The following is a 27,949-nucleotide window of genomic DNA, read 5'->3' on the forward strand; positions in this document are numbered from 1 at the left end:
TATTTTTTATAACGAAATTTAATGAAATTTATTCATAACCACACATAACAATCATGAAAAATACGCAATACTCGTAATTATCAACACAAATAATAATAACAAATCAAAATAATAACCAGAAATCGTACACAAATCATTACAAATCATAGACAAAATTATCATAAGCCATAACATAAACACAAAATACGTATTCATAAAATCTTAATTAAATACTATATAGCACCTGCAGCCTCACAGGCAATAGCAATTATTATTATAACTAAGCGCTAAATCCACAAGGGTCATACAGCGCTGACAGGCATTAACAAACAATTGGTTGGTTAATTGGGTTTGAAGCCTATCGTCTACACGAGGGTCATTAAGGATGCACATAACCTTCTCACTACCAGATATGGACACGTTAATTCCTAAAATAGGAAATAAATTCTCATCATATATACACTGAGAGAGAAATACCTCTCAGTGTATATATACTTTAAACAAACAGAATAACAACAGGACCAAATAAACTATTCAAAATAATTAAAATGATAATTTTGGTAATCTTAGGTCAACAAATACACGATTATTTTTATAATAATTATTTTTATTCTGGGTAATTAGGATTCAACTTTCTCTAACCAATTGAAGGGGTAGCCATAGCTGTGTCAGTCTTCCAGTTTTAAACACGTTTTTGAACACCAAGACTTCATTCATGGATAGTGTGGGGGGGGGGGAGGATGATGCCAGAGAAGGGCCCTTTACCTAGAGAACTGTACTTACCCTCTCCTTCCTTGTATCAATTGAGCCTGATTACCTCTCATTACCAAAGCCTGTGACCCCTATGAGTTTATCATCTCTATCCGCGGAAGAAATTAGTTTCAATTCTATCAAGAGTCCTTCAACAGTATCAAATCACCCCCACCCCTCACCCACTTCCTCACCTAGAAGGAAGACCGGACACTGTGTTGTTAGCAGTGGTAAAACATTTCTGATAGTCAGGATATTGTACAAAGAGAGAAACACCTCAGTAGCACTCTTCAATCAACAGAACACTTCAGAAGTCAGTTCACCCTGTAAAGTCAATGTGGTAAACCAGGTCCAACCTTGCCTTGGAGATACGTACGTACTCCTCTTGTGTCTGCTCGTTCCAGCTCAAGAAACCAAATGAGATGGTACAAATATACTGGCTCTAAACCTTTCTTCAGTGATTATACTGTCACATACTTTCACAGTAATGTGAAAGTATGTGACAGCTATATGCAGAACAACGCTAAAAATCCCCAAGTGTAAACAGAAGGCTGATGTAGAGTGAGTGAAGACCAACTGTATCCGTGATAGTGTGTGGAGCCGCTGACGAAAGTTCCAGCTGTCGCAGGAACACTTAGTTATGGCTGCAAGTTACTGAGAATCCACTGGGCATAGAAGCTGACGCTGGAGTAGAGACCTTGAGTGTTGGAGGAGCCACATTCTCTTGGTCCCAAACTGGTGATGCCTACTACATAGTGCCTGCTGACATCACTGTTAGTGAGGGTAAGGGGGCCACCTGTAGGAAGAAATTACTTCCGTGAAAATGGTGATGAACTACTGAATAAAATCGTTGTTCAGAAAGTTGAATTATATAGGGATAACATGTGAATTATTATATATTGCTACCCTTCCAGTTGCAATGAATTGTCTTCGAAGCCTTACAAGACTAACTAAAATATCTTACAGTCTCATACAATATTTTATTAATATTAGTATCCATGCTTGGCACAATAACGTGGGGATGCTACTCGAGACATGCCAGGGTCCCAAGTAATGAACACAGATGCTGAGGCAAAGGCTGCAAGACTCTTCACTACTTGCTTGCAGTTACTCTTGTTCCTCTCTCTCTGTGTGAACTGTTGTGTGCTACTGATCGTCAAGTACATTCGGTTAGGCTATGGGTTTTACAGTTACCTGTAGGGACGTCGGTGAAATTTCAGAGTATTTTTTGGATAGTGACGATTTAATGGATAGTTTAAATGATGGGACTATTTCAACTTAATGTGAGAGTATGCATTATTTTCTTGTGTGCTTGATAGTGTGATTATACATACATACATACATACATATATATATATATATATATATATATATATATATATATATATATATATATATATATATATATATATATATATATATATATTATCACACTGGCCGATTCCCACCAAGGCAGGGTGGCCCGAAAAAGAAAAACTTTCACCATCATTCACCCCATCACTGTCTTGCCAGAAGGGTGCTTTACACTACAGTTTTTAAACTGCAACATTAACACCCCTCCTTCAGAGTGCAGACACTGTACTTCCCATCTCCAGGACTCAAGTCCGGCCTGCCGGTTTCCCTGAATCCCTTCATAAATGTTACTTTGCTCACACTCCAACAGCACGTCAAGTATTAAAAACCATTTGTCTCCATTCACTCCTATCAAACACGCTCACGCATGCCTGCTGGAAGTCCAAGCCCCTCGCATACAAAACCTCCTTTACCCCCTCCCTCCAACCTAGGAATTTCCTAGGCCGACCCCTACCCCGCCTTCCTTCCACTACAGACTGATACACTCTTGAAGTCACTCTGTTTCGCTCTATTCTCTCTACATGTCCGAACCACCTCAACAACCCTTCCTCAGCCCTCTGGACAACAGTTTTGGTAATCCCGCACCTCCTCCTAACTTCCAAACTACGAATTCTCTGCATTATATTCACACCACACATTGCCCTCAGACATGACATCTCCACTGCCTCCAGGCTTCTCCTCGCTGCAACATTCATCACCCATGCTTCACACCCATATAAGAGCGTTGGTAAAACTATACTCTCATACATTCCCCTCTTTGCCTCCAAGGACAAAGTTCTTTGTCTCCACAGACTCCTAAGTGCACTGCTCACCCTTTTCCCCTCATCAATTCTATGATTCACCTCATCTTTCATAGACCCATCCGCTGACACGTCCACTCCCAAATATCTGAATACATTCACCTCCTCCATACTCTCTCCCTCCAATCTGATATCCAATCTTTCATCACCTAATCTTTTTGTTATCCTCATAACCTTATTCTTTCCTGTATTCACTTTTAATTTTCTTCTTTTGCACATCCTACCAAATTCATCCACCAATCTCTGCAACTTCTCTTCAGAATCTCCCAAGAGCACAGTGTCATCAGCAAAGAGCAACTGTGACAACTCCCACTTTATGTGTGATTCTTTATCTTTTAACTCCACGCCTCTTGCCAAGACCCTCGCATTTACTTCTCTTACAACCCCATCTATAAATATATTAAACAACCACAGTGACATCACACATCCTTGTCTAAGGCCTACTTCTACTGGGAAATAATTTCCCTCTTTCCTACTTGAGCCTCACTATCCTCGTAAAAACTCTTCACTGCTTTCAGTAACCTACCTCCTACACCATACACCTGCAACATCTGCCACATTGCCCCCCTATCCACCCTGTCATACGCCTTTTCCAAATCCATAAATGCCACAAAGACCTCTTTAGCCTTATCTAAATACTGTTCACTTATATGTTTCACTGTAAACACCTGGTCTACATATCCCCTACCTTTCCTAAAGCCTCCTTGTTCATCTGCTATCCTATTCTCCATCTTACTCTTAATTCTTTCAATAATAACTCTACCATACACTTTACCAGGTATACTCAACAGACTTATCCCCCTATAATTTTTGCACTCTCTTTTGTCCCCTTTGCCTTTATACAAAGGAACTATGCATGCTCTCTGCCAATCCCTAGGTACCTTACCCTCTTCCATGCATTTATTAAATAATTGCACCAACCACTCCAAAACTATATCCCCACCTGCTTTTAACATTTCTATCTTTATCCCATCAATTCCGGCTGCCTTACCCCCTTTCATTTTACCTACTGCCTCACGAACTTCCCCCACACTCACAACTGGCTCTTCCTCACTCCTACAAGATGTTATTCCTCCTTGCCCTATACACGAAATCACAGCTTCCCTATCTTCATCAACATTTAACACTTCCTCAAAATATTCCCTCCATCTTCCCAATACCTCTAACTCTCCATTTAATAATTCTCCTCTCCTATTTTTAACTGACAAATCCATTTGTTCTCTAGGCTTCCTTAACTTGTTAATGTCACTCCAAAACTTTTTCTTATTTTCAACAAAATTTGTTGATAACATCTCACCCACTCTCTCATTTGCTCTCTTTTTATATTGCTTCACCACTCTCTTAACCTCTCTCATTTTCTCCATATACTCTTCCCTCCTTGCATCACTTCTACTTTGTAAAAACTTCTCATATGCTAACTTTTTTTTCCCTTACTACTCTCTTTACATCATCATTCCACCAATCGCTCCTCTTCCCTCCCGCACCCACTTTCCTGTAACCACAAACTTCTGCTGAACACTCTAACACTACATTTTTAAACCTACCCCATACCTCTTCGACCCCATTGCCTATGCTCTCATTAGCCCATCTATCCTCCAATAGCTATTTATTTCTTAACCTAACTGCCTCCTCTTTTAGTTTATAAACCTTCACCTCTCTCTTCCCTGATGCTTCTATTCTCCTTGTATCCCATCTACCTTTTACTCTCAGTGTAGCTACAACTAGAAAGTGATCTGATATATATGTGGCCCCTCTATAAACATGTACATCCTGAAGTCTACTCAACGGTCTTTTATCTACCAATACATAATCCAACAAACTACTGTCATTTCGCCCTACATCATATCTTGTATACTTATTTATCCTCTTTTTCTTAAAATATGTATTACCTATAACTAAACCCCTTTCTATACAAAGTTCAATCAAAGGGCTCCCATTATCATTTACACCTGGCACCCCAAACTTACCTACCACACCATCTCTAAAAGTTTCTCATTTAGCATTCAGGTCCCCTACCACAATTACTCTCTCACTTGGTTCAAAGGCTCCTATACATTCACTTAACATCTCCCAAAATCTCTCTCTCTTCTCCAGGTGCATACACGCTTATTATGACCCACTTTTCGCATCCAACCTTTACTTTAATCCACATAATTCTTGAATTTACACTTTTATATACTCTTTTCTCCTTCCATAACTGATCCTTCAACAGTACTGCTACCCCTTCCTTTGCTCTAACTCTCTCAGATACTCCAGATTTAATCCCATTTATTTCCCCCCACCGAAACTTCCCTACCCCCTTCAGCTTTGTTTTGCTTAGGGCCAGGACATCCAACTTCTTTTCATTCATAACATCAGCAATCATCTGTTTCTTGTCATCCGCACTACATCCACGCACATTCAAGCATCCCAGTTTTATAAAGTTTTTCTTGTTCTCTTTTTTAGTAAATGTCTACAGGAGAAGGGGTTACTAGCCCATTGTTCCCGGCATTTTAGTCGCCTCATACGACACGCATGGCTTATGGAGGAAAGATTCTTTTCCACTTCCCCATGGACAATAGAAGAAATAAAGAAGAACAAGAGCTATTTAGAAAAAGGAGAAAAACCTAGATGTATATATATATATATATATATATATATATATATATGCATGTGCGTGTCTGTGAAGTGTGACCAAAGTGTAAGTAGAAGTAGCAAGATATCCCTGTTATCTAGCGTGTTTATGAGACAGAAAAAGAAACCAGCAATCCTACCATCATGCAAAACAGTTACAGGTTTCTGTTTCACAGTCATCTGGCAGGACGGTAGTACTTCCCTGGGTGGTTGCTGTCTACCAACCTACAAGTATAATATATATATATATATATATATATATATATATATATATATATATATATATATATATATATATATATATATATATATATTGTTGAAGGACAAGCTATGGCAGGAAAAGAGGGACTATAAATGTATTAATTCAAGGCTTATGTGGAGTAAAATAAAGATTGGATGTGAAAAGTGGGTTATAGTAAGCGTGTATGCACCTGGAGAAGAAAGAAGTGTAGAGGAGAGAGAGAGATTTTGGGAAATGTTGAGTGGATGCGTGGGGAGCTTTGAATCAAGTGTGAGAGTAATGGTGGTTGGGGATTTCAATGCTAAAGTGGGTAAAAATGTTATGGAGGGAGTAGTAGGTAAATTTGGGGTGCCAGGGGTAAATGTAAATGGGGAGCCTTTAATTGAGCTATGTGTAGAAAGAGGTTTAGTAATAAGTAATACATATTTTATGAAAAAGAGGATAAATAAATATACAAGGTATGATGTAGCACGTAATGAAAGTAGTTTGTTAGATTATGTATTGGTGGATAAAAGGTTGATGGGTAGGCTCCAGGATGTACATGTTTATAGAGGGGCAACTGATATATCGGATCATTATTTAGTTGTAGCTACAGTTAGAGTAAGAGATAGATGGGAAAAGAGGAAGGTGGCAACAACAAGTAAGAGGGAGGTGAAAGTGTACAATCTAAGGGAGGAGGAAGTTCGGGGGAGATATAAGCGACTGTTGGCAGAAAGGTGGGCTAGTGCAAAGATGAGTAGTGGGGGGGTTGAAGAGGGTTGGAATAGTTTAAAAAATGCAGTATTAGAATGTGGGGCAGAAGTTTGTGGTTATAGGAGGGTGGGGGCAGGTGGAAAGAGGAGTGATTGGTGGAATGCTGAAGTAAAGGGTGTGATAAAAGAGAAAAAGTTAGCTAATGAGAGGTTTTTACAAAGCAGAGGTGTTATAAGAAAAGCAGAGTATATGGAGAGTAAAAGAAAGGTGAAGAGAGTGGTGAGAGAGTGCAAAAGGAGAGCAGATGATAGAGTGGGAGAGGCACTGTCAAGAAATTTTAATGAAAATAAGAAAAATTTTTGGAGTGAGTTAAACAAGTTAAGAAAGCCTAGGGAAAGTATGGATTTGTCAGTTAAAAACAGAGTAGGGGAGTTAGTAGATGGGGAGAGGGAGGTATTAGGTAGATGGCGAGAATATTTTGAGGAACTTTTAAATGTTGAGGAAGAAAGGGAGGCGGTAATTTCATGCACTGGTCAGGGAGGTATACCATCTTTTAGGAGTGAAGAAGAGCAGAATGTAAGTGTGGGGGAGGTACGCGAGGCATTACGTAGAATGAAAGGGGGTAAAGCAGCTGGAACTGATGGAATCATGACAGAAATGTTAAAAGCAGGGGGGGATATAGTGTTGGAGTGGTTGGTACTTTTGTTTAATAAATGTATGAAAGAGGGGAAGGTACCTAGTGATTGGCGGAGAGCATGTATAGTCCCTTCATATAAAGGGAAAGGGGACAAAAGAGATTGTAAAAATTATAGAGGAATAAGTTTATTGAGTATACCAGGAAAACAAACCATACCCCCGGCCGCGATTGAACCCGGCCGGGGAAAGTGTACGGTAGGGTTATAATTGAAAGAATTAGAGGTAAGACAGAATGTAGGATTGCGGATGAGCAAGGAGGTTTCAGAGTGGGTAGGGGATGTGTAGATCAAGTGTTTACATTGAAGCATATATGTGAACAGCATTTAGATAAAGGTAGGGAAGTTTTTATTGCATTTATGGATTTAGAAAAGGCATATGATAGAGTGGATAGAGGAGCATGTGGCAGATGTTGCAAGTATATGGAATAGGTGGTAAGTTACTAAATGCTGTAAAGAGTTTTTATGAGGATAGTGAGGCTCAGGTTAGGGTGTGTAGAAGAGAGGGAGACTACTTCCCGGTAAAAGTAGGTCTTAGACAGGGATGTATAATGTCACCATGGTTGTTTAATATATTTATAGATGGGGTTGTAAAAGAAGTAAATGCTAGGGTGTTCGGAAGAGGGGTGGGGCTAAATTATGGGGAATCAAATTCAAAGTTGGAGTGTGAGCAGGGTAATATTTAGTGACGGGATTCAGGGAAACCGGTTATTTTCATAAAGTCGGACTTGAGTCCTGGAAATGGGAAGTACAATACCTGCACTTTAAAGGAGGGGTTTGGGATATTGGTAGTTTGGAGGGATGTGTTGTGTATCTTTATACGTATATGCTTCTAAACTGTTGTATTCTGAGTACCTCTACAAAAACAGTGATAATGTGTGAGTGTGGTGAAAGTGTTGAATGATGATGAAAGCATTTTCTTTTTGGGGATTTTCTTTCTTTTTTGGGTCACCCTGCCTCGGTGGGAGACGGCCGACTTGTTGAATATATATATATATATATATATATATATATATATATATATATATATATATATAGCAGGGTAATATTTAGTGAAGGGATTATATATATATGAGTCCTGGAAATGGGAAGTATATATATATATATATATATATATATATATATATATATATATATATATATATACATATACATTGAGGGATAGTTCTAGCTTGAATGTTAGTGTGTATTACTCACTGCATACATCCTCGTTGGAAGGAATAGTAATACTAATTTTTATACAGTTTTGCCACTTACCCGAGTCTCCCCTGCATGTATCACTCATGATGCCACTTACCGGAGTCTCCCCTGCATGTATCACTTATTATGTCACTTACCCGAGTCTCCCCTGCATGTATCCTTGCCTTCACCGCCAGCACAGATGACCATGCGATTGTCAGGATAATCTTTCCTCAGAGTCTCACAAAAGTCCAAATTTTGGATGGGCAGCTGGACTTGTTGCAGTGTATTTAGCCTGACAAAAGTGGCCGAGTCTGTAAAGGACATTTAGTACGATTATTATCTTCCAAAATAATAAATTTAACTACGACATAATAATGATACTACTACTACTAATAATAATAATAATAATTTGCTATTTGAATAAAATACTGGAGTATACAGGGTGTCCCCTACGTCAGGAACTACACGGTAAAATAAATAATTCAGAATTTCCGTTTATAGTGAGGCAAAACGCATTCTTCCGCTTATCACCAATAAAAATAGACAACACAACACCCTCTACGAATAAAATCCTTTATAATAGCCTTTATGTTTTTTTTTATAATTTTCGTCTGTGGTTCCTGACGTATGGGGGACCGCAATGCTGCTATGTATACACGGTACTTGCCTCTAGAGACGGAGCCCCAGCCAGCCGCCCAGGCTGTCTTACCCTGGTACTGAGCCTCGGAGAAACCCAGGTCTTTCTGAGGGTTCACAGGCACACAAATGGGCACCACGTGAACTGGAACACAATGCTCATTTTTTACAAATGCAAAGATAAAAGGCATACATGAAAAAGGTGACTTCAACGAAGAAAAAATGGTTAAATGGTATTAAAGCATTCTAAAGGAAGGGCTCTGGGATAATTTCCTATCTGAAAGATAATGTACTCCAGCTGCCGCTGCTTGATCACAGAAACCTTTCCTCCATATCCCCACAGCCCAGCCTCCTCTACCCCAATTCAAGCATAAGGAATAATAGAGTGCACCGTTAGCTTCTAATGCGGTTAAACATCAGCGTAGATGATCTGAATCCAATCAGAAGGAACAATGACAAGTTATCTTATGGAAACTATCCTCTACATGACAAATTGGTTTCTAAATAGCCAAAATCTATTGGAACCTTTCACTTGGCAAAATACACCAACTTTGAAAGCTGGAACCTTCCACTAAAATACAACAACCTTCATATAATTTTTTAATTTTTTTTAATAAAACCAGTAAATTTGAATCTATACAGCAGAAAATCAATAAAAGAAAAATGGTTTAAGATACACTACAGTTCAGGATTTAAAGCCGATCAGAAGACGCATTCTCCAGTTATTGTATGGAAACTATCCTGTTAGATAATAGGGGCTAATAAAAATTATCACAGCCCAAAACTTATGTGAACCTTTCTGAGTGAAGGTGGACTCTCATATTTTTAAGGAAAATATTATTGTACGAGGTCGAGGAATTTCTTTCCTTCAACTTCTCAAAAATATAGCCAATATATGTCTGGCTTTATCTGCCCTTAAACTTTCATTTTTCCTTACACAAGGAAAAAAACTTCTTATAAAAAAAAACTTTCTTCACAGATCAATAAATATCTTTGTCTAAACAGTGTCTGTATTGTGTTTACTTGAATACAAATGCTGTTTTTAATATAAAAATAAGAATTACTCTTTCAATAATTCACCATATTATTAATGAATATACTGAAGAAAAAAAAATAAGGGGAACACATACTTCATAATGGTTGTATGAATTATGTCAGTCTGACTAGCAATAATATACTGTAATGGATGGCAGGGAATCACCGTGACACAACTTAGAGAACAACAAAAGGAAAGATGTCCGTCAACTGTACACAAAAGCGCTCAGGTATTTCCATTCTTTCAGTGTCAGTGTAATTGTTAACAGCCTGACTGATCAGGAAGCTAACAATTACACTGACCCATACGGGTCAATAATATGCTGGTATTTCTGTATATACAGTAACAGGTATAAAAATTACACCACTTACGAGGATTGAGGATAGCAGGATGGGCGAGCCTCAGGAGGGCAATATCATTACATTCTGAACACGGCTTCCTATAGTCAGGGTGTGAGATGATTCTCTCCACCGCGATGTCCTGTGGGGTAGGAGCACACAGTCTCTTTTCACAGTCAGGGTTCTGTTGAAGTGTGTGTTCACCCAACCTCACGCTTTCTCTGTCCAAAATTACAATATTAAAATTATAAATACAGGCGTGTGTACGTGTGTGTGAACATAATATAATTAATATAACTGAACATTACTTCGTTTTCAGTCAAGCTGGTTTATTAATTAATAAGAGAGACATAAGGAAGTACTGAATATGAGATATGTAAATTTAATGGTACTTACAAGGTAACAAGCGCAGACTTGAAGCAGTGAGCAGCAGTCAACACGTAACGATCATTGATGAGAACACCTCCACAGAACCATACTAACTGACCATTAACTGTGGTATATCAAAGGTAAAATAGGCGGTTAACGTATAATTGCTAGTGCTCGCTCTTCTCTCTCCTGACAGATGTTTTTCTTTCTTCATAAATAAATAACTAGACTTGTTTCGGTCACTAAGCGAACATAGACAGTTATCACTATATCCCATAAGCCCTTAGTGCACGCAAGAATACTTGAGGACAGTCACAAAATCAGAATCCAACAAAATGTAAAAAATATGTATGCATGTGTATATGCACACTCGTGTATACATGGTTGCAGAGGTCGAATCATAGCTCCTGGCCACGTGTGCATATGTATGTGCATGTGTATACACGTGCAAGGTATATGTGTGAAGGTGTATACGTGCGTGTATATATATATATATATATATATATATATATATATATATATATATATATATATATATATATATATATATATATATATATATATATATATATATATATATATATATATATATATAATATATACGCACGTATACACCTTCAGAAGTGAATGTTTTCAGATACTTGGGAGTTGACGTGTCGGCGGATGGATTTATGAAGGATGAGGTTAATCATAGAACTGATGAGGGAAAAAGGGTGAGTGGTGCGTTGAGGTATATGTGGAGTCAAGAAACGTTATCTATGGAGGCAAAGAAGGGAATGTGTGAAAGTATAGTAGTACCAACACTCTTATATGGGTGTGAAGCTTGGGTGGTAAATGCAGCAGCGAGGAGACGGTTGGAGGCAGTGGAGATGTCCTGTTTAAGGGCAATGTGTGGTGTAAATATTATGCAGAAAATTCGGAGTGTGGAAATTACGAAAAGGTGTGGAGTTAATAAAAGTATTAGTCAGAGGGCAGAAGAGGGGTTGTTGAGGTGGTTTGGTCATTTAGAGAGAATGGAACAAAGTAGAATGACATGGAAAGCATATAAATCTATAGGGGAAGGAAGGCGGGGTAGGGGTCGTCCTCGAAAGGGTTGGAGAGAGGGGGTAAAGGAGGTTTTGTGGGCAAGGGGCTTGGACTTCCAGCAAGCGTGCGTGAGCGTGTTAGATAGGAGTGAATGGAGACGAATGGTACTTGGGACCTGACGATCTGTTGGAGTGTGAGCAGGGTAATATTTAATGAAGGGATTCAGGGAAACCGGTTATTTTCATATAGTCGGACTTGAGTCCTGGAAATGGGAAGTACAATGCCTGCACTTTAAAGGATGGGTTTTGGGATATTGGCAGTTTGGAGGGATATGTTGTGTATCTTTATATGTGTATGCTTCTAAACTGTTGTATTCTGAGCACCTCTGCAAAAACAGTGATAATGTGCCAGTGTGGTGAAAGTGTTGAATGATGATGAAAGTATTTTCTTTTTGGGGATTTTCTTTCTTTTTTGGGTCACCCTGCCTCGGTGGGAGACGGCCGACTAGTTAAAAAAAAAAAAAAAAAAATATATATATATATATATATATATATATATATATATATATATATATATATATATATATATATATATATATATATATATATATATATATATATATATATATATAATATATATATATATATGTGTGTGTGTGTGTGTGTGTGTGTGTCGTGCCGAATATGTAAAACTGGCCAATTAGCAAGAACTCATATAAAATTAAGTCCTTTCTGAAATTTTCTATTATACGTTTAAAGATATATTTTTTTCATTAATGTTGATGTAAAAATTTATAATTTTGCACCAAAAGAATCTTAGAAAACTTACCTAACCTTATTATAACAAGAACAATTTATTTTAGCCTAACCCAACTAAATATATTTTAAATTTGTTTACAGTAATTTGATACTAAACAAACACAGTGAAATATATTTTTTTCGTTAGGTTCAGAATGATTTTGGCGAAATTACTGCATACACAAATTTTCGCTTGTCCTATATGGCAAGATGAACGTTGCTATTTAAGCCAAGATAGCAAGTTCTGCCTATTCGGCACGACATATATATATATATATATATATATATATATATATATATATATATATATATATATATATATATATATATATATATATAGTTATATATATGTGCCGAATATGTAAAACTGGTCAATTATGAAGAACTCATTTAAAATTAAGTCCTTTCTTAAAATTTCTCTGATTCTTTTAAAGATATTTTTTTTTCATTAATGTTAATGTAAAAATTTTTACTTTTGCTCCAAATGAATCTTGGAAAACTTACCTAACCTTATTTTAACGAGCGCAATTTATTTTAGCCTAATCCTACTAAATATATTTTAAATACGTTGACAGTAATTTAATACTAAGCAAACACAACGAAATATATTTTTTTCGTTAGGTTTAGAATGATTTTTGCGAAATTATTGCATAGACAAGTTTTTGCTTGTCCTATATGGCAAGATGAGCGTTGCTATTTAAGCCAAGATCGCAAGTTCTGCCTATTCGGCACGATATATATATATATATATATATATATATATATATATATATATATATATATATATATATATATATATATATATATATATATATATATATATATATATATATATATATATATATATATTTAATGTATAACTGTGTATTTTAAAACAAGACCAGAGGTGAACCAGCAAAGCACTATGAAAATAACTGGACGATACTTGGCCAGCGATTCCCGTAGAGTTCTGCGACTTACATCAGTGCCCGTCTCTGAAAATTGGTAACCGATCGAACGAGGCATTCGCAAGTTATAAACGAAAACTTTGAAGAAAACAAATTCCGGAAACTACTTCAAGGTTACTCTCTGTGGGGAATACTTCAACACTACAGAGGAATTATGGCACACACATTTTAAAAGACAATGACCAACAGAGAATGACTGCACGGTTGAAAAGCATACAGGTCACTCACCCTTTCCACGCAGCAGTGCCATCCAGGGCCAAGCCAGGAGTGGTGCGTCCACTCCATCAATAATTTTGTCAGTGAGACCAGAGATACCACATCGTTTGGGTAGCTTGGAGCTATCGCCAGGGGCTGGCGTTACCCCAGCAGCTCCCGGTGCTGTGCAACACACCAGTGGGAAGTTGCGTTCATAGCCACAAATAGCCCTGTAGGAGAGTAAAATATTGGAATGATGAGGAACATAAGTCATACCTGTTTATGGTATATGTAAATGCGATGGCGAGGAGATCAAATACATGGAAGTGAGGAGTATATACTTATATATATATATATATATATATATATATATATATATATATATATATATATATATATATATATATATATATATATATATATATATATATATATATATATATATATATATATATATATATATATACATATATATATATATATATATATATATATATATATATATATTTTTATTATCACACCGGCCGATTCCCACCAAGGCAGGGTGGCCCGAAAAAGAAAAACTTTCACCATCATTCACTCCATCACTGTCTTGCCAGAAGGGTGCTTTACACTACAGTTTTTAAAACTGCAACATTAACACCCCTCCTTCAGAGTGCAGGCACTGTACTTCCCATCTCCAGAACTCAAGTCAGGCCTGCCGGTTTCCCTGAATCCCTTCATAAATGTTACTTTGCTCACACTCCAACAGCACGTCAAGTATTAAAAACCATTTGTCTCCATTCACTCCTATCAAACACGCTCACGCATGCCTGCTGGAAGTCCAAGCCCCTCGCACACAAAACCTCCTTTACCCCCTCCCTCCAACCCTTCCTAGGCCGACCCCTACCCCGCCTTCCTTCCACTACAGACTGATACACTCTTGAAGTCATTCTGTTTCGCTCCATTCTCTCTACATGTCCGAACCACCTCAACAACCCTTCCTCAGCCCTCTGGACAACAGTTTTGGTAATCCCGCACCTCCTCCTAACTTCCAAACTACGAATTCTCTGCATTATATTCACACCACACATTGCCCTCAGACATGACATCTCCACTGCCTCCAGCCTTCTCCTCGCTGCAACATTCATCACCCACGCTTCACACCCATATAAGAGCGTTGGTAAAACTATACTCTCATACATTCCCCTCTTTGCCTCCAAGGACAAAGTTCTTTGTCTCCACAGACTCCTAAGTGCACCACTCACTCTTTTTCCCTCATCAATTCTATGATTCACCTCATCTTTCATAGACCCATCCGCTGACACGTCCACTCCCAAATATCTGAATACGTTCACCTCCTCCATACTCTCTCCCTCCAATCTGATATTCAATCTTTCATCACCTAATCTTTTTGTTATCCTCATAACCTTACTCTTTCCTGTATTCACCTTTAATTTTCTTCTTTTGCACACCCTACCAAATTCATCCACCAATCTCTGCAACTTCTCTTCAGAATCTCCCAAGAGCACAGTGTCATCAGCAAAGAGCAGCTGTGACAACTCCCACTTTGTGTGTGATTCTTTATCTTTTAACTCCACGCCTCTTGCCAAGACCCTCGCATTTACTTCTCTTACAACCCCATCTATAAATATATTAAACAACCACGGTGACATCACACATCCTTGTCTAAGGCCTACTTTTACTGGGAAAAAATTTCCCTCTTTCCTACATACTCTAACTTGAGCCTCACTATCCTCGTAAAAACTCTTCACTGCTTTCAGTAACCTACCTCCTACACCATACACTTGCAACATCTGCCACATTGCCCCCCTATCCACCCTGTCATACGCCTTTTCCAAATCCATAAATGCCACAAAGACCTCTTTAGCCTTATCTAAATACTGTTCACTTATATGTTTCACTGTAAACACCTGGTCCACACACCCCCTACCTTTCCTAAAGCCTCCTTGTTCATCTGCTATCCTATTCTCCGTCTTACTCTTAATTCTTTCAATTATAACTCTACCATACACTTTACCAGGTACACTCAACAGACTTATCCCCCTATAATTTTTGCACTCTCTTTTATCCCCTTTGCCTTTATACAAAGGAACTATGCATGCTCTCTGCCAATCCCTAGGTACCTTACCCTCTTCCATACATTTATTAAATAATTGCACCAACCACTCCAAAACTATATCCCCACCTGCTTTTAACATTTCTATCTTTATCCCATCAATCCCGGCTGCCTTACCCCCTTTCATTTTACCTACTGCCTCACGAACTTCCCCCACACTCACAACTGGCTCTTCCTCACTCCTACAAGATGTTATTCCTCCTTGCCCTATACACGAAATCACAGCTTCCCTATCTTCATCAACATTTAACAATTCCTCAAAATATTCCTTCCATCTTCCCAATACCTCTAACTCTCCATTTAATAACTCTCCTCTAATATTTTTAACTGACAAATCAATTTGTTCTCTAGGCTTTCTTAACTTGTTAATCTCACTCCAAAACTTTTTCTTATTTTCAACAAAATTTGTTGATAACATCTCACCCACTCTCTCATTTGCTCTCTTTTTACATTGCTTCACCACTCTCTTAACCTCTCTCTTTTTCTCCATATACTCTTCCCTCCTTGCATCACTTCTACTTTGTAAAAACTTCTCATATGCTAACTTTTTCTCCCTTACTACTCTCTTTACATCATCATTCCACCAATCGCTCCTCTTCCCTCCTGCACCCACTTTCCTGTAACCACAAACCACACACACACACACACATATATATATATATATATATATATATATATATATATATATATATATATATATATATATATATATATATATATATATATATATATATGCAAAACAACCACTCTGAAAGAATAGAGAAATTCCAAGCGCTTTCGTGACTACTCACATTATCAAGGAACTATATAGTTCATAGTTCCTTGATAATGTGAGTAGTCACGAAAGCGCTTGGAATTTCTCTATTCTTTCAGAGTGGTTGTTTTGCATATTTTGAAATCACCTGTTTACTGTGATCTTATTGCATATATATATATATATATATATATATATATATATATATATATATATATATATATATATATATATATATATATATATATATATATATATATGTCGTGCCGAATAGGCAGAACTTGCGATCTTGGCTTAAATAGCAACGCTCATCTTGCCATATAGGACAAGTGAAAATTTGTGTATGCAATAATTTCGCCAAAATCATTCTGAACCTAACGAAAAAATATATTTCACTGTGTTTGTTTAGTATTAAATTATTGTAAACAAATCTAAAATATATATAGTTGGGTTAGGTTAAAATAAACTGTTCTTGTTATAATAAGGTTAGGTACGTTTTCTAAGATTCTTTTGGTGCAAAATTAAATTTTTTTACATTAACATTAATGAAAAAAAATATCTTTAAACGTATAAGGGAAAATTTTAGAAAGGACTTAATTTTAAATGAGTTCTTGCTAATTGACCAGTTTTACATATTCGGCACGACATATATATATATATATATATATATATATATATATATATATATATATATATATATATATATATATATATATATATATATATATATATATATATATATAATATATATATATATATATATATATATATATATATATATATATATATATATATATATATATATATATATATATTTATATACACAATCAATCGGAGTACTGAGGTATTGACCTTCGCAAGGTGTCCAGAGCGCCGGGTGGCGCAGTCCCTGCACGCAGCTGCCCTAAAAGACCAAAGAGGGGTGGGCAGTCTCCTATGGTACCGCACGTACCCTGCTGAGAATTGGCTCCCCGACAACCTGCAACATCACAGCCAATGATACATGTATGACACACTAAGTATGTGAAGGAAGCTACTGAAGAAGCTCAGGGAGAGGTCAAATGTACATTATTTATTTCCTTTTTAATTATCTCCGAGTTGATACCTCTGTTTCACTGACCGGCGCTTATTACTCTTTTTCTATACTAAAACACAATGAAGAACAAAGCAGCATACCACTGCTGAATCAAATCAAAACAAGCGCACAAATTTGCAAAGATTTTTAGCTTTGTCAAGAACATCATTCAGTTCTAGTTTCCAATTTGTAGACTTGTACACAATATATTCGCTGACAGGAGGTATCTGAGGAAACACCAATGGAAAGCCTAGTTAGGACTGAGATATATATATAACTTTCACCAGTAATATATAAACACAAGGTGAAGGGGTAGCCTTCCTGAGTGGATCATAATACTTTTCAATCATATTAAGTTTCCGTTCCAATTCCTCAGTGGGACAAATGGGTTAGAACCTTTTCCTAGGCTTTGAGTGTCGTGGGCGATTAAACTGCCTGACACAAGGGTTAGCTAGCTCTCTTTCTGCATATACGTAATAGATAAAAGAGAAACTAAGTGTATATTTAATCTGTTTTTAATGTATTTGGAATAAGTACAGATGTTAAGACGGAGAATGAACGGAAGTCGGATGTCCTGGCACTGAGTGTTGAATGATGGGAATGTGGATGATGGGAAGCCGAATATCCTAGCACAGAGTGTTGAATTAATAGCAGGTTGAATGTCCTAGCTGTGAACGATGAATGCATGGAAGCTGAGTGTCCTAGCAGTGAGTGTTGAATGAGTGAAGGTGATACTTACCAGCTCCTCGTTGAGCGTAGCTTCCTCCTAGCGACGCCACCACCACCAACACCGTCACCACCAGGAAACACATTACTCAACCGACACCTAAGGTGGACATAGTCAATTAAAACATAAATGTTTATAAAACTCACATACACACACATTACATATATACAACATATTTTTAAATATACACGAAATGCATACACACATGTATATTTCATACATCTAAAACATGCATACATACAGACGTATAAGCAGATACTGCAGTGATATTATTATTATTAATAAATTGATGGGGAAGCACTAAACCCACAAAGGTCATACAGAACTTACAGAATGGGAGGTAATAAAATTTGTTCTAAAAGGATGATAGCTTTAACTCCTTGGATCAAAAGCCCTTCACCGCCTCAAGGCCTCCCCCCCCCCTCTCGATGCGTCAGTTAGTAGGTCTAAAAGGGAGCAGAGACCCTACACGTCTTAACGGCCTTTCGCACACACTGAGATCCCTTCAAGGGAGGGTACCTTAATGCCCGTTAAAGATTTTTGATCCAAGGAATTAGAGCTATCCTCCCTTGGATAAAACCTAATTACTTCCTGGCGGAGCGTTAGCCTAGTAAGTTAGTGTATGCGGGATCGGTTGCTAGGAGGAATAGCAGAGCAATAGTCTCACAATTAACGTACCCGGGTTCGGTTACTAGGAGGGTCGGTGGATCACTACCTCACAATTAACGTACCCGGGTTTGGTTACTAGTAACTCGGGTTCGGTTACTAGGAGGGTCGGTGAATCATTGCCTCACAATTAACGTGCCCGGGGTCGGTTACTGGGAGGGTCGGTGGAGCATTGCCTCACAATTAACGTACCAGGGTTCGGTTACTAGGAGGGTCGGTGGAGCATTACCTCACAATTAACGTACCCGGTTACTAGGAGGTCCGAGACTGAATAAATCTAGCACCTGTCCATGTTCACTTAGCAGTAAATAGGTACTTAGGAGTTAGCAGACTGCTACCAATCTCATCCTTGGGTTAAGAACCTAAAAATTCCACGGAAATAAACCTCACTACTTGATTTTTCCTGGACCATGACTTATCCTCCTCTAAGTCCGAGTAAGTATGATATGATTCATTAAAATTAAAACCTCTGAACTACAAGGGTGTTTTAATTCCTATAAAAAAATCTCTAGGCATATATACACTTAGAAATACATAGCTCTCGGTATATTTACACTGCGAAATACACAACTTTTGGTGTGTATATACTGAGAAATATTCAACTCGGTGTATATACACAAATAAATACCTCTCGGGGTATACGTATTAAGAAAAATGCCTTTCGCTGTAAATACAATGAAAATTACATCTTTCGGTATATACACTACGAGATTCACACGTCTCAACAAATATACACTGAAATATACATCTCTCGGTGTACATGCAATCTTTACTTAGTGACAGAAAAGGATTCAACTCCTTGCTATCCGATGCAGGTAATAGGAAGGCTGATCTCACCCCAGAGTTGATCACCTTGAGGACGAATCAACTGGACTGTAATTATGTTGCTTGTGAGGTAAAATGCTGCTTCAACTCAGTTTTATGATGCCTCATAACAATGCTGCGTCAACTCACTATTCTTCACAATGCTTCATAACAATGCTAGCTTAACTCACTATCCTCAAGAAAATCGGTTTTAAAGTTTTGATAGCCACCCCATGCCCATTCTCTGGGTAATAGACACCTACCCATCGTGTGGGTGGTTGTCTAAAATGAGCGCAGAAGCACATAATGGGTTCTGGAACTCGGCATCACTTAATAGGGTCATGGACTGGGCACTACATAATGGGTCCAGGGACTGGGCACTACATAATGGGTCCAGAGACTGGGCACTACATAATGGGCCCAGAGACTGGGCACTACATAATAATATACAATGATTATGTATAATGGGAAACTGTCCTAGAGGACTACATGTTAAAGGATAACTCTATTATTATTATTATTATTATTATTATTATTATTATTATTATTATTATAAGTATTATTATTATTGTTATTGTAAAATCAAATTTATTACATTTCTCACTATTACACCTGAATTACCTGTACTCCCTAGAACGCAGGCGGTTGAGTCATGATTAAATACACTTGGAAAAGCCTAGAGGGATTAGTACTAAACTTGCACACGAAAATCACTCCCAATGAAAAAAGACTCGGCAGACGATGCAACATCCTCCCAATGAAAAGCAGGGGCGCCACTAGCACGATAAGAGACAACACAATAAGTGTCAGGGGCCCAACACTGTTCAACTGCCTTCCAGCATGCATAAGGGGGATTACCAACAGACCCCTGGCTGTCTTCAAGAAGGCACTGGACAGGCACCTAAAGTCAGTACCTGATCTGCGGGGCTGTGGGTCGTAAGTGGGGTTTGCTTGCGGCCAACAGTAACAGCCTGGTTGATCAGGCCCTTATCCACCATGAGGCCTGATCGCAGACCGACCGGGCCGCGGAGGCGTTGACCCCCGAAACCCTCTCCAGGCATATATATATATATATATATATATATATATATATATATATATATATATATATATATATATATATATATATATATATATATATATATGTATATATATGTATATATATATATATATATATATATATATATATATATATATATATATATATATATATATATATATATATATATATATATACGTATATATATATATATATATATATATATATATATATATATATATAATATATATACATATATATATATATATATATATATATATATATATATATATATATGTGTGTGTGTGTGTGTGTGTGTGTGTGTGTGTGTGTGTCGTGCCGAATAGGCAGAATTTGCGATCTTGGCTTAAACAGCAACGCTCATCTTGCCATGTAGGACAAGTGAAAATTTGTGTATGCAATAATTTCGCCAAAATCATTCTGAACCTAACGAAAAAAATATATTTAACTGTGTTTGTTTAGTATTAAATTATTGTAAACAAATCTAAAATATATTTAGCTGGGTTAGGCTAAAATAAATTGCGCTTGTTATAATAAGGTTAGGTAAGTTTTCTAAGATTCTTTTGGTGCAAAATTAAAAATTTTTACATTAACAATAATGAAATAAATATATCTTTAAACGTATAAGAATTTTTTTTTAGAAAGGACTTAATTTTAAATGAGTTCTTGCTAACTGACCAGTTTGGTGTGGCCCGGTGGCCCGGTGGCCTGGTGGCTAAAGCTCCCGCTTCACACACGGAGGGCCCGGGTTCGATTCCCGGCGGGTGGAAACATTCGACACGTTTCCTTACACCTGTTGTCCTGTTCACCTAGCAGCAAATAGGTACCTGGGTGTTAGTCGACTGGTGTGGGTCGCATCCTGGGGGACAAGATTAAGGACCCCAATGGAAATAAGTTAGACAGTCCTCGGTGACGCACTGACTTTCTTGGGTTATCCTGGGTGGCTAACCCTCCGGGGTTAAAAATCCGAACGAAATCTTATCTTATCTTATCTTTTACATATTCGGCACGACATACATACACACACATATATATATATATATATATATATATATATATATATATATATATATATATATATATATATTATGTCGGAGGATCTCACCTTCAAGGACCATAACATTGTATCAATCGCATCTGCTAGAAAAATGACAGGATGGATAATGAGAACCTTCAAAACTAGGGAGGCCAAGCCCATGATGACACTCTTCAGGTCACTTGTTCTATCTAGGCTGGAATATTGCTGCACTCTAACAGCACCTTTCAAGGCAGGTGAAATTGCCGACCTAGAAAATGTACAGAGAACTTTCACGGCGCGCATAACGGAGATAAAACACCTCAATTACTGGGAGCGCTTGAGGTTTCTAAACCTGTATTCCCTGGAACGCAGGAGGGAGAGATACATGATTATATACACCTGGAAAATCCTAGAGGGACTAGTACCGAACTTGCACACGAAAATCACTCACTACGAAAGCAAAAGACTTGGCAGACGATGCACCATCCCCCCAATGAAAAGCAGGGGTGTCACTAGCACGTTAAGAGACCATACAATAAGTGTCAGGGGCCCGAGACTGTTCAACTGCCTCCCAGCACACATAAGGGGGATTACCAACAGACCCCTGGCAGTCTTCAAGCTGGCACTGGACAAGCACCTAAAGTCAGTTCCTGATCAGCCGGGCTGTGGCTCGTACGTTGGTTTGCGTGCAGCCAGCAGCAACAGCCTGGTTGATCAGGCGCTGATCCACCAGGAGGCCTGGTCACAGACCGGGCCGCGGGGGCGTTGACCCCCGAAACTCTCTCCAGGTAAACTCCAGGTAATATGCAATAAGATCACAGTAAACAGGTGATTTTAGAATATGCAAAACAACCACTGTGAAAGGATAGAGAAATTCCAAGCGCTTTCGTGACTACTCACATTATCAAGGAACAATTGTTCCTTAATTATGTGAGTAGTCACGAAAGCGCTTGGAATTTCTCTATTTTTTTACAGTGGTTGTTTTGCATATATATATATATATATATATATATATATATATATATATATATATATATATATATATATATATATATATATATATATATATATATATATATATATATATATGTCCCTGACGTATTCTATATTCAGTGTCTGCTATATCCCTTGCATACTGCTTATGCAATTAATATTTATATTTATGTAATTTTGATAAAGAGCTTACAAACACTAATAATAAGGTAATTATTTGTTACTATTATTGTACGTACCTGTAATTTTATAAAACCTGTAAAAATTTATATAAAATCCATATAAACATACAAATTAAAATTCATGTATAAAGTACATGGATATGAGCTTGCATAAACTTACATAACACCTACATATGTACGTATATATATATATATATATATATATATATATATATATATATATATATATATATATATATATATATATATATATATATATTATAGGTAGTAGATTGGTAGACAGCAACCGCCCAGGGAGGTACTACCGTCCTACCAAATGAATGTAAAACGAAAGCCTGTAATTGTTTTACATGATGGTAGGATTGCTGGTGTTCATTTTTGTCTCATAAATATGCAAGGTTTCAGGTACGTCTTGCTACTTCTACTTACACTTAGGTCACACTACACATACATGTACAAGCATATATATATACACACATCCCTCTTGGTTTTCTTATATTTTCTTTCTAGTTCTTATTCTTGTTTATTTCCTCTTATCTCCATGGGGAAGTGGAATAGAATTCTTCCTCCGTAAGCCATGCGTGTTGTAAGAGGCGACTAAAATGCCGGGAGCAAGGGGCTAGTAACCTCTTCTGTATATATTACTAAATGTAAAAGGAGAAACTTTCGTTTTTCCTTTTGGGCCACCCTGCCTTGGTGGGATACGGCCGGTTTGTTGAAATATATATATATATATATATATATATATATATATATATATATATATATATATATATATATATATATATATATATATATATATATATATATATATATATATATATATATATATATATATATATATATATATATATATATATATATATATATATATATATATATATATATATATATATGTATATATATATATATATACATCAAATCTATATACAAACCTTTAAGAAACTTATAAATTTAGATAAACCTTCAACATGTTCCCGTTCGCAAATCAATCTAAGCCTCAGTGTGTACACTGCATTTATTTATCTTTGTAATTAATTTCTGGCTTAATATCCATTAACATAGCTCGCAAGTTGCTCGCTTGTCTTTGCAGTTGCTATTTTGTCTTGCAAATAGATGCCTAGTCTTGCTAGTCGTTATCTTATCTTACAAGTCGGTATCTCAGCTAGAAGTCGTTATATTAGCTCTCTATTTAATCGCACTTGTGCCTAGTGGTAAATCCATGCCTAAAAATCCACTTGTTTCCCTACGTTCCGTTCCATGAGGTACCTTGAAACGTTTTCGTATAAAGTCTAGTCTCCGCCATCCTTTTCTGAAGTTTCACCCTCAATTTTCCTGTGTATTTCAAACGTTCTATACTATATACTTCTCCTATATAAAGGTTAGTGAAAACCAATGTGTGGCTGATATATCTGGGGTAGCGCTGGTTTTATAAGTAAACACTAGGACGTCCCGCCACCAGAACAGGAAGCGTGGAAAAACCCCACACCTTGATTCGTGGAGGGTGAGGCAGGTTACTCGGCCCACACCGCCACCACCACTCCCGTGACCTCGTACCCTGACTCCAACACTCACACCTCAACACCAACATTCCATATCCCAGCCTCCAACTAATTCTTCCATACCCCTAGCCTCCAACACACACTATTTTTCCCTCACGTGTACTCGCTCATATTCTCTTGCACACCCCAGTCTCCGACATTCACACTCCCTCATTCATTCTTCAACCTCCAATGTTACCAACGCACTCACAATCATACCCCAGCCTCCAACACATTCAGATTAAACAACCATCATCAACAGTACATGCATGCAGATCTTGGACATCTCCCAAGTCGCCCATGTCTCCTATTCTAAACGTTTTCAAACCCTTTGTACAAGTAATATATCGTAGTTAACTACTTTTGCAAAGCATTACCTGGATACCTGGAGAGGGTTTCGGGGGTCAACGCCCCCGCGGCTTGGTCTGAGACCAGGCCTCGTGGTGGATCAGGGTCTGATCAACCAGGCAGTTACTACAGCCTGCACGCAAACTGACGTACGAACCACAGCCCGGCTGGTCAAGTACTGACTTTGCTGATGGTTGTATACCTGTTTCTAGGTAAACTAGGTTATCTATGTATGATAAACAAGATGTATACAACAAGAAGTATACTTCATAATACAAATGCACTGAGAGTTTAATCCCTAACGCGATTTGGTACTCGACTGACGCAGGAGGGAGAGATATATCATTATCTACACTTGGAAAATCTTGGAAGGAATGGTCCCAAATCTGCACACAGAAATCACTCCCTACGAAAGTAAAAGACTGGGCAGGCGATGCAAAATGCCCCCAATAAAAAGTAGGGGCGCCATTGGTACACTAAGAGAAAACACCATAAGTGTCCGGGGCCCAAAACTGTTCAACAGCCTCCCATCAAGCATTAGGGGAATTGCCAATAAACCCCTGGCTGCCTTCAAGAGAGAGCTGGACAGATACCTAAAGTCAGTGCCGGATCAGCCGGACTGTGGCTCGTACGTTGGACTGCGTGCGGCCAGCAGTAACAGCCTAGTTGATCAGGCCCTGATCCATCGGGAGGCCTGGTCATGGACCGGGCCGCGGGGGCGTTGATCCCCGGAATAACCTCCAGGTAACCTAACCAGTACCACATCACCTGAAAGCTCAGTATTATAACTTTTAGCTTCATCGACTTTAAAACTACATTTTATGCCGCAAATAGTACTTATACTTGAATAACTGGTCATATTTTGTATCAAAGTTAAGCTTCTAGCATGAAACTAAATATATTTAAGTAAGAAAACTGTCTCAAGTCATCGACGAACGAGCCAAAAGTATCACTAATGATTCCTTTCAAATAGACGCACCCCCTAGTTCAGTATGGAGCTCCAGGACCTTTAACATACTAATCAGGAAGCTCAGTTCATTTCACTATCATACTAACACATGTTATGCAGATATTTCTAATATTGTCAACAGCCCAGGAGGTAGGCTGCGTGCCAGCTATACTTCCTTGCAACTCCGAGTTAGTTTGTGAGGCTTACAGTCTACGGCTGCAAATGAGCCGTTAAGGCAATGTTTTTCACGTTCTTACTGATTATCAGACTTTGTACCTACTTCAGTTTTCCTAGTGGTGCATGAAAGAAGCGATAAGTAATATAAAAGCATATACGTATGTGCTTTATACCTCAATTTTCCTAGTGGTGCGGAAGGATTCAATAGCAGAAAATTATGCAATAAGGAGAATCCTAGACACCCATAAATATATAAAAAATCAACGCAAGTCAAGGATTGAATCTTATTTTTATATATAAAGAGATTTTTACAGCTATAAATGTCCAGTGTCAAAACTATGGGATAACCTAAATCCCCAACGGTGCTATGAGATAAAACGTTTCCTGTCTGAAACTGGTGTGAATGGGATGGAAATATCATTAACTAACTAATGAAAAGAATAACTGGGTATATCGTGGTCACATGACCAACTTCTGGGAAGCTGGAGGAAATGTTTGAAATATTGGCAATGTCACACGTTATTCTTATTGAAAATGTATAGTTTAAAACAAAGTATTTAAAAAAATACAGATATTGGTGGTAGGATAAAGAAATCTTAAGAATTTTTCATGAAATCGGGAATGGTAGGTAACCAGGTTCGATCCAAGGAAGTGGAGGTTATGTCTAATTCCTTGTTTTCAAAAGACAGGATTAGTGAAGTCTCCTTAAGGGATTCCCTGTTATAAACTGCCATTGCTTCATGTATGTGGAATGTGTTAGAGTAGCCTAGTTTTTAGTCCTCCACCTATGTGATAAACTCTCATGGTAGATAATATTATCCATGTCTGAGCAACTCAAGTCATTTAGACTTGTTGGAACATACTACTTATCACTAGTAAATCCCATTGGAATACGGAGGGCGTCCTATGCTATATTTGCCAGAACAGACTAGCATGTATAATAACCCAGAGTACCAGTAGCCACTGTGGGTTTCGTAGATTTCTCATTTGTAAAATATAGATGATGGTACTTTCACAATGTTGCTATATCAAAGAATGGTAACTGTTAATTGTCGCGTTAATAGCCCTGAGCATCGATAGACCTTAACTGTTACTACGGAAACAGCGGCTCTCTTGTACATTATAATCAGCAATTACATCAGGGATTACCATGTGATTAGAATTATTATTACTATATTCATGGGGAAGCGCTAAACACATAAGCGGTTAAACAGCGTTTTAAGTGAATGGGAAGTAATCAGGTTCGATATGAGTACGACAGAACTCATTCCTTGGATCAAGAGCCCTTCGTCAGAATCAAGGCAACCCCCCTCCTTGAAGGGCTTGCAACAGGTAAGTCACTAACTTATTCGTCTCTAATATATTGAAGCAGTAAGCAAATTAATCCTCAAAACGTGGAAATCCCTTGTAGCCAGGAGTGACTCATTACAAGGAGGAAAGCAACGTTAAAATTTGTCCATCACTGTGTAAATATGACGGTAATATTGCAATATACTGAATGTTGCTATTTCAAAATAAAGCACCAGCCAGAGATTTCCTAGAAGTTCTCAGGTCAGTCCATAAACGCACTTCCACAAAACGTCTGAAATGTCAAGAAATGTACGACACAACAATTGTATAATGAATTTATTCTTGATCTGCTGTGGCGATAACAATGCACAGGTATTTACCTGTGAAAGCAGGAGCAGCAACAAAACAAGGAGACGAGCAGAGTACAGCCTCCCACCTTGATGGCTGGGGAATCACTGCTGGGAGCCTAGGATACAGCTGCCGTCTCCTCCCTGGTTTCTGCCCAGTAATATCCACCCCAACCCACCTCTAGCCTGGAGTATACCTGCTCTCTCTCTCATTGTGGATGATGTTTCGATCTGTTTTGAACCAGTTGTGGC

The 27,949-nt window shown here is 37.8% G+C and overlaps 1 protein-coding gene across 1 annotated transcript; it reads right to left on the minus strand.

Annotated features, from left to right (window-relative positions):
* LOC128693251 (phenoloxidase-activating factor 3) lies at positions 1–27,867 on the minus strand. Its single transcript, XM_053782802.2, has 9 exons — positions 27,731–27,867; positions 18,335–18,421; positions 17,373–17,499; positions 13,681–13,877; positions 10,710–10,806; positions 10,347–10,534; positions 8,971–9,084; positions 8,459–8,614; positions 1–1,525 (listed from the first exon to the last, which is right to left on the minus strand). The coding sequence occupies exons 2-9, from the start codon at positions 18,405–18,407 to the stop codon at positions 1,368–1,370; spliced, it is 1,110 nt and encodes a 369-aa protein (XP_053638777.1). The 5' UTR covers positions 18,408–18,421; positions 27,731–27,867; the 3' UTR covers positions 1–1,367.
* Between the last annotated feature and the right edge of the window lie 82 nt (positions 27,868–27,949).

Source organism: Cherax quadricarinatus, chromosome 28, assembly GCF_038502225.1.
Source record: "Cherax quadricarinatus isolate ZL_2023a chromosome 28, ASM3850222v1, whole genome shotgun sequence".
In the NCBI taxonomy this organism is placed as follows: domain Eukaryota; kingdom Metazoa; phylum Arthropoda; class Malacostraca; order Decapoda; family Parastacidae; genus Cherax; species Cherax quadricarinatus.

Excerpts from the sequence above, each read along its gene's own strand:
- LOC128693251 (XM_053782802.2), bottom strand. The coding sequence starts at position 18,407 with ATGTGTTTCCTGGTGGTGACGGTGTTGGTGGTGGTGGCGTCGCTAGGA. Across the intron at positions 10,807-13,680 it reads GGCACTGCTGCGTGGAAAGG|TTAATGGTCAGTTAGTATGG; the intron begins GTGAGTGACCTG and ends GATATACCACAG. Across the intron at positions 8,615-8,970 it reads CTGGGGCTCCGTCTCTAGAG|ACTCGGCCACTTTTGTCAGG; the intron begins GCAAGTACCGTG and ends TGTCCTTTACAG.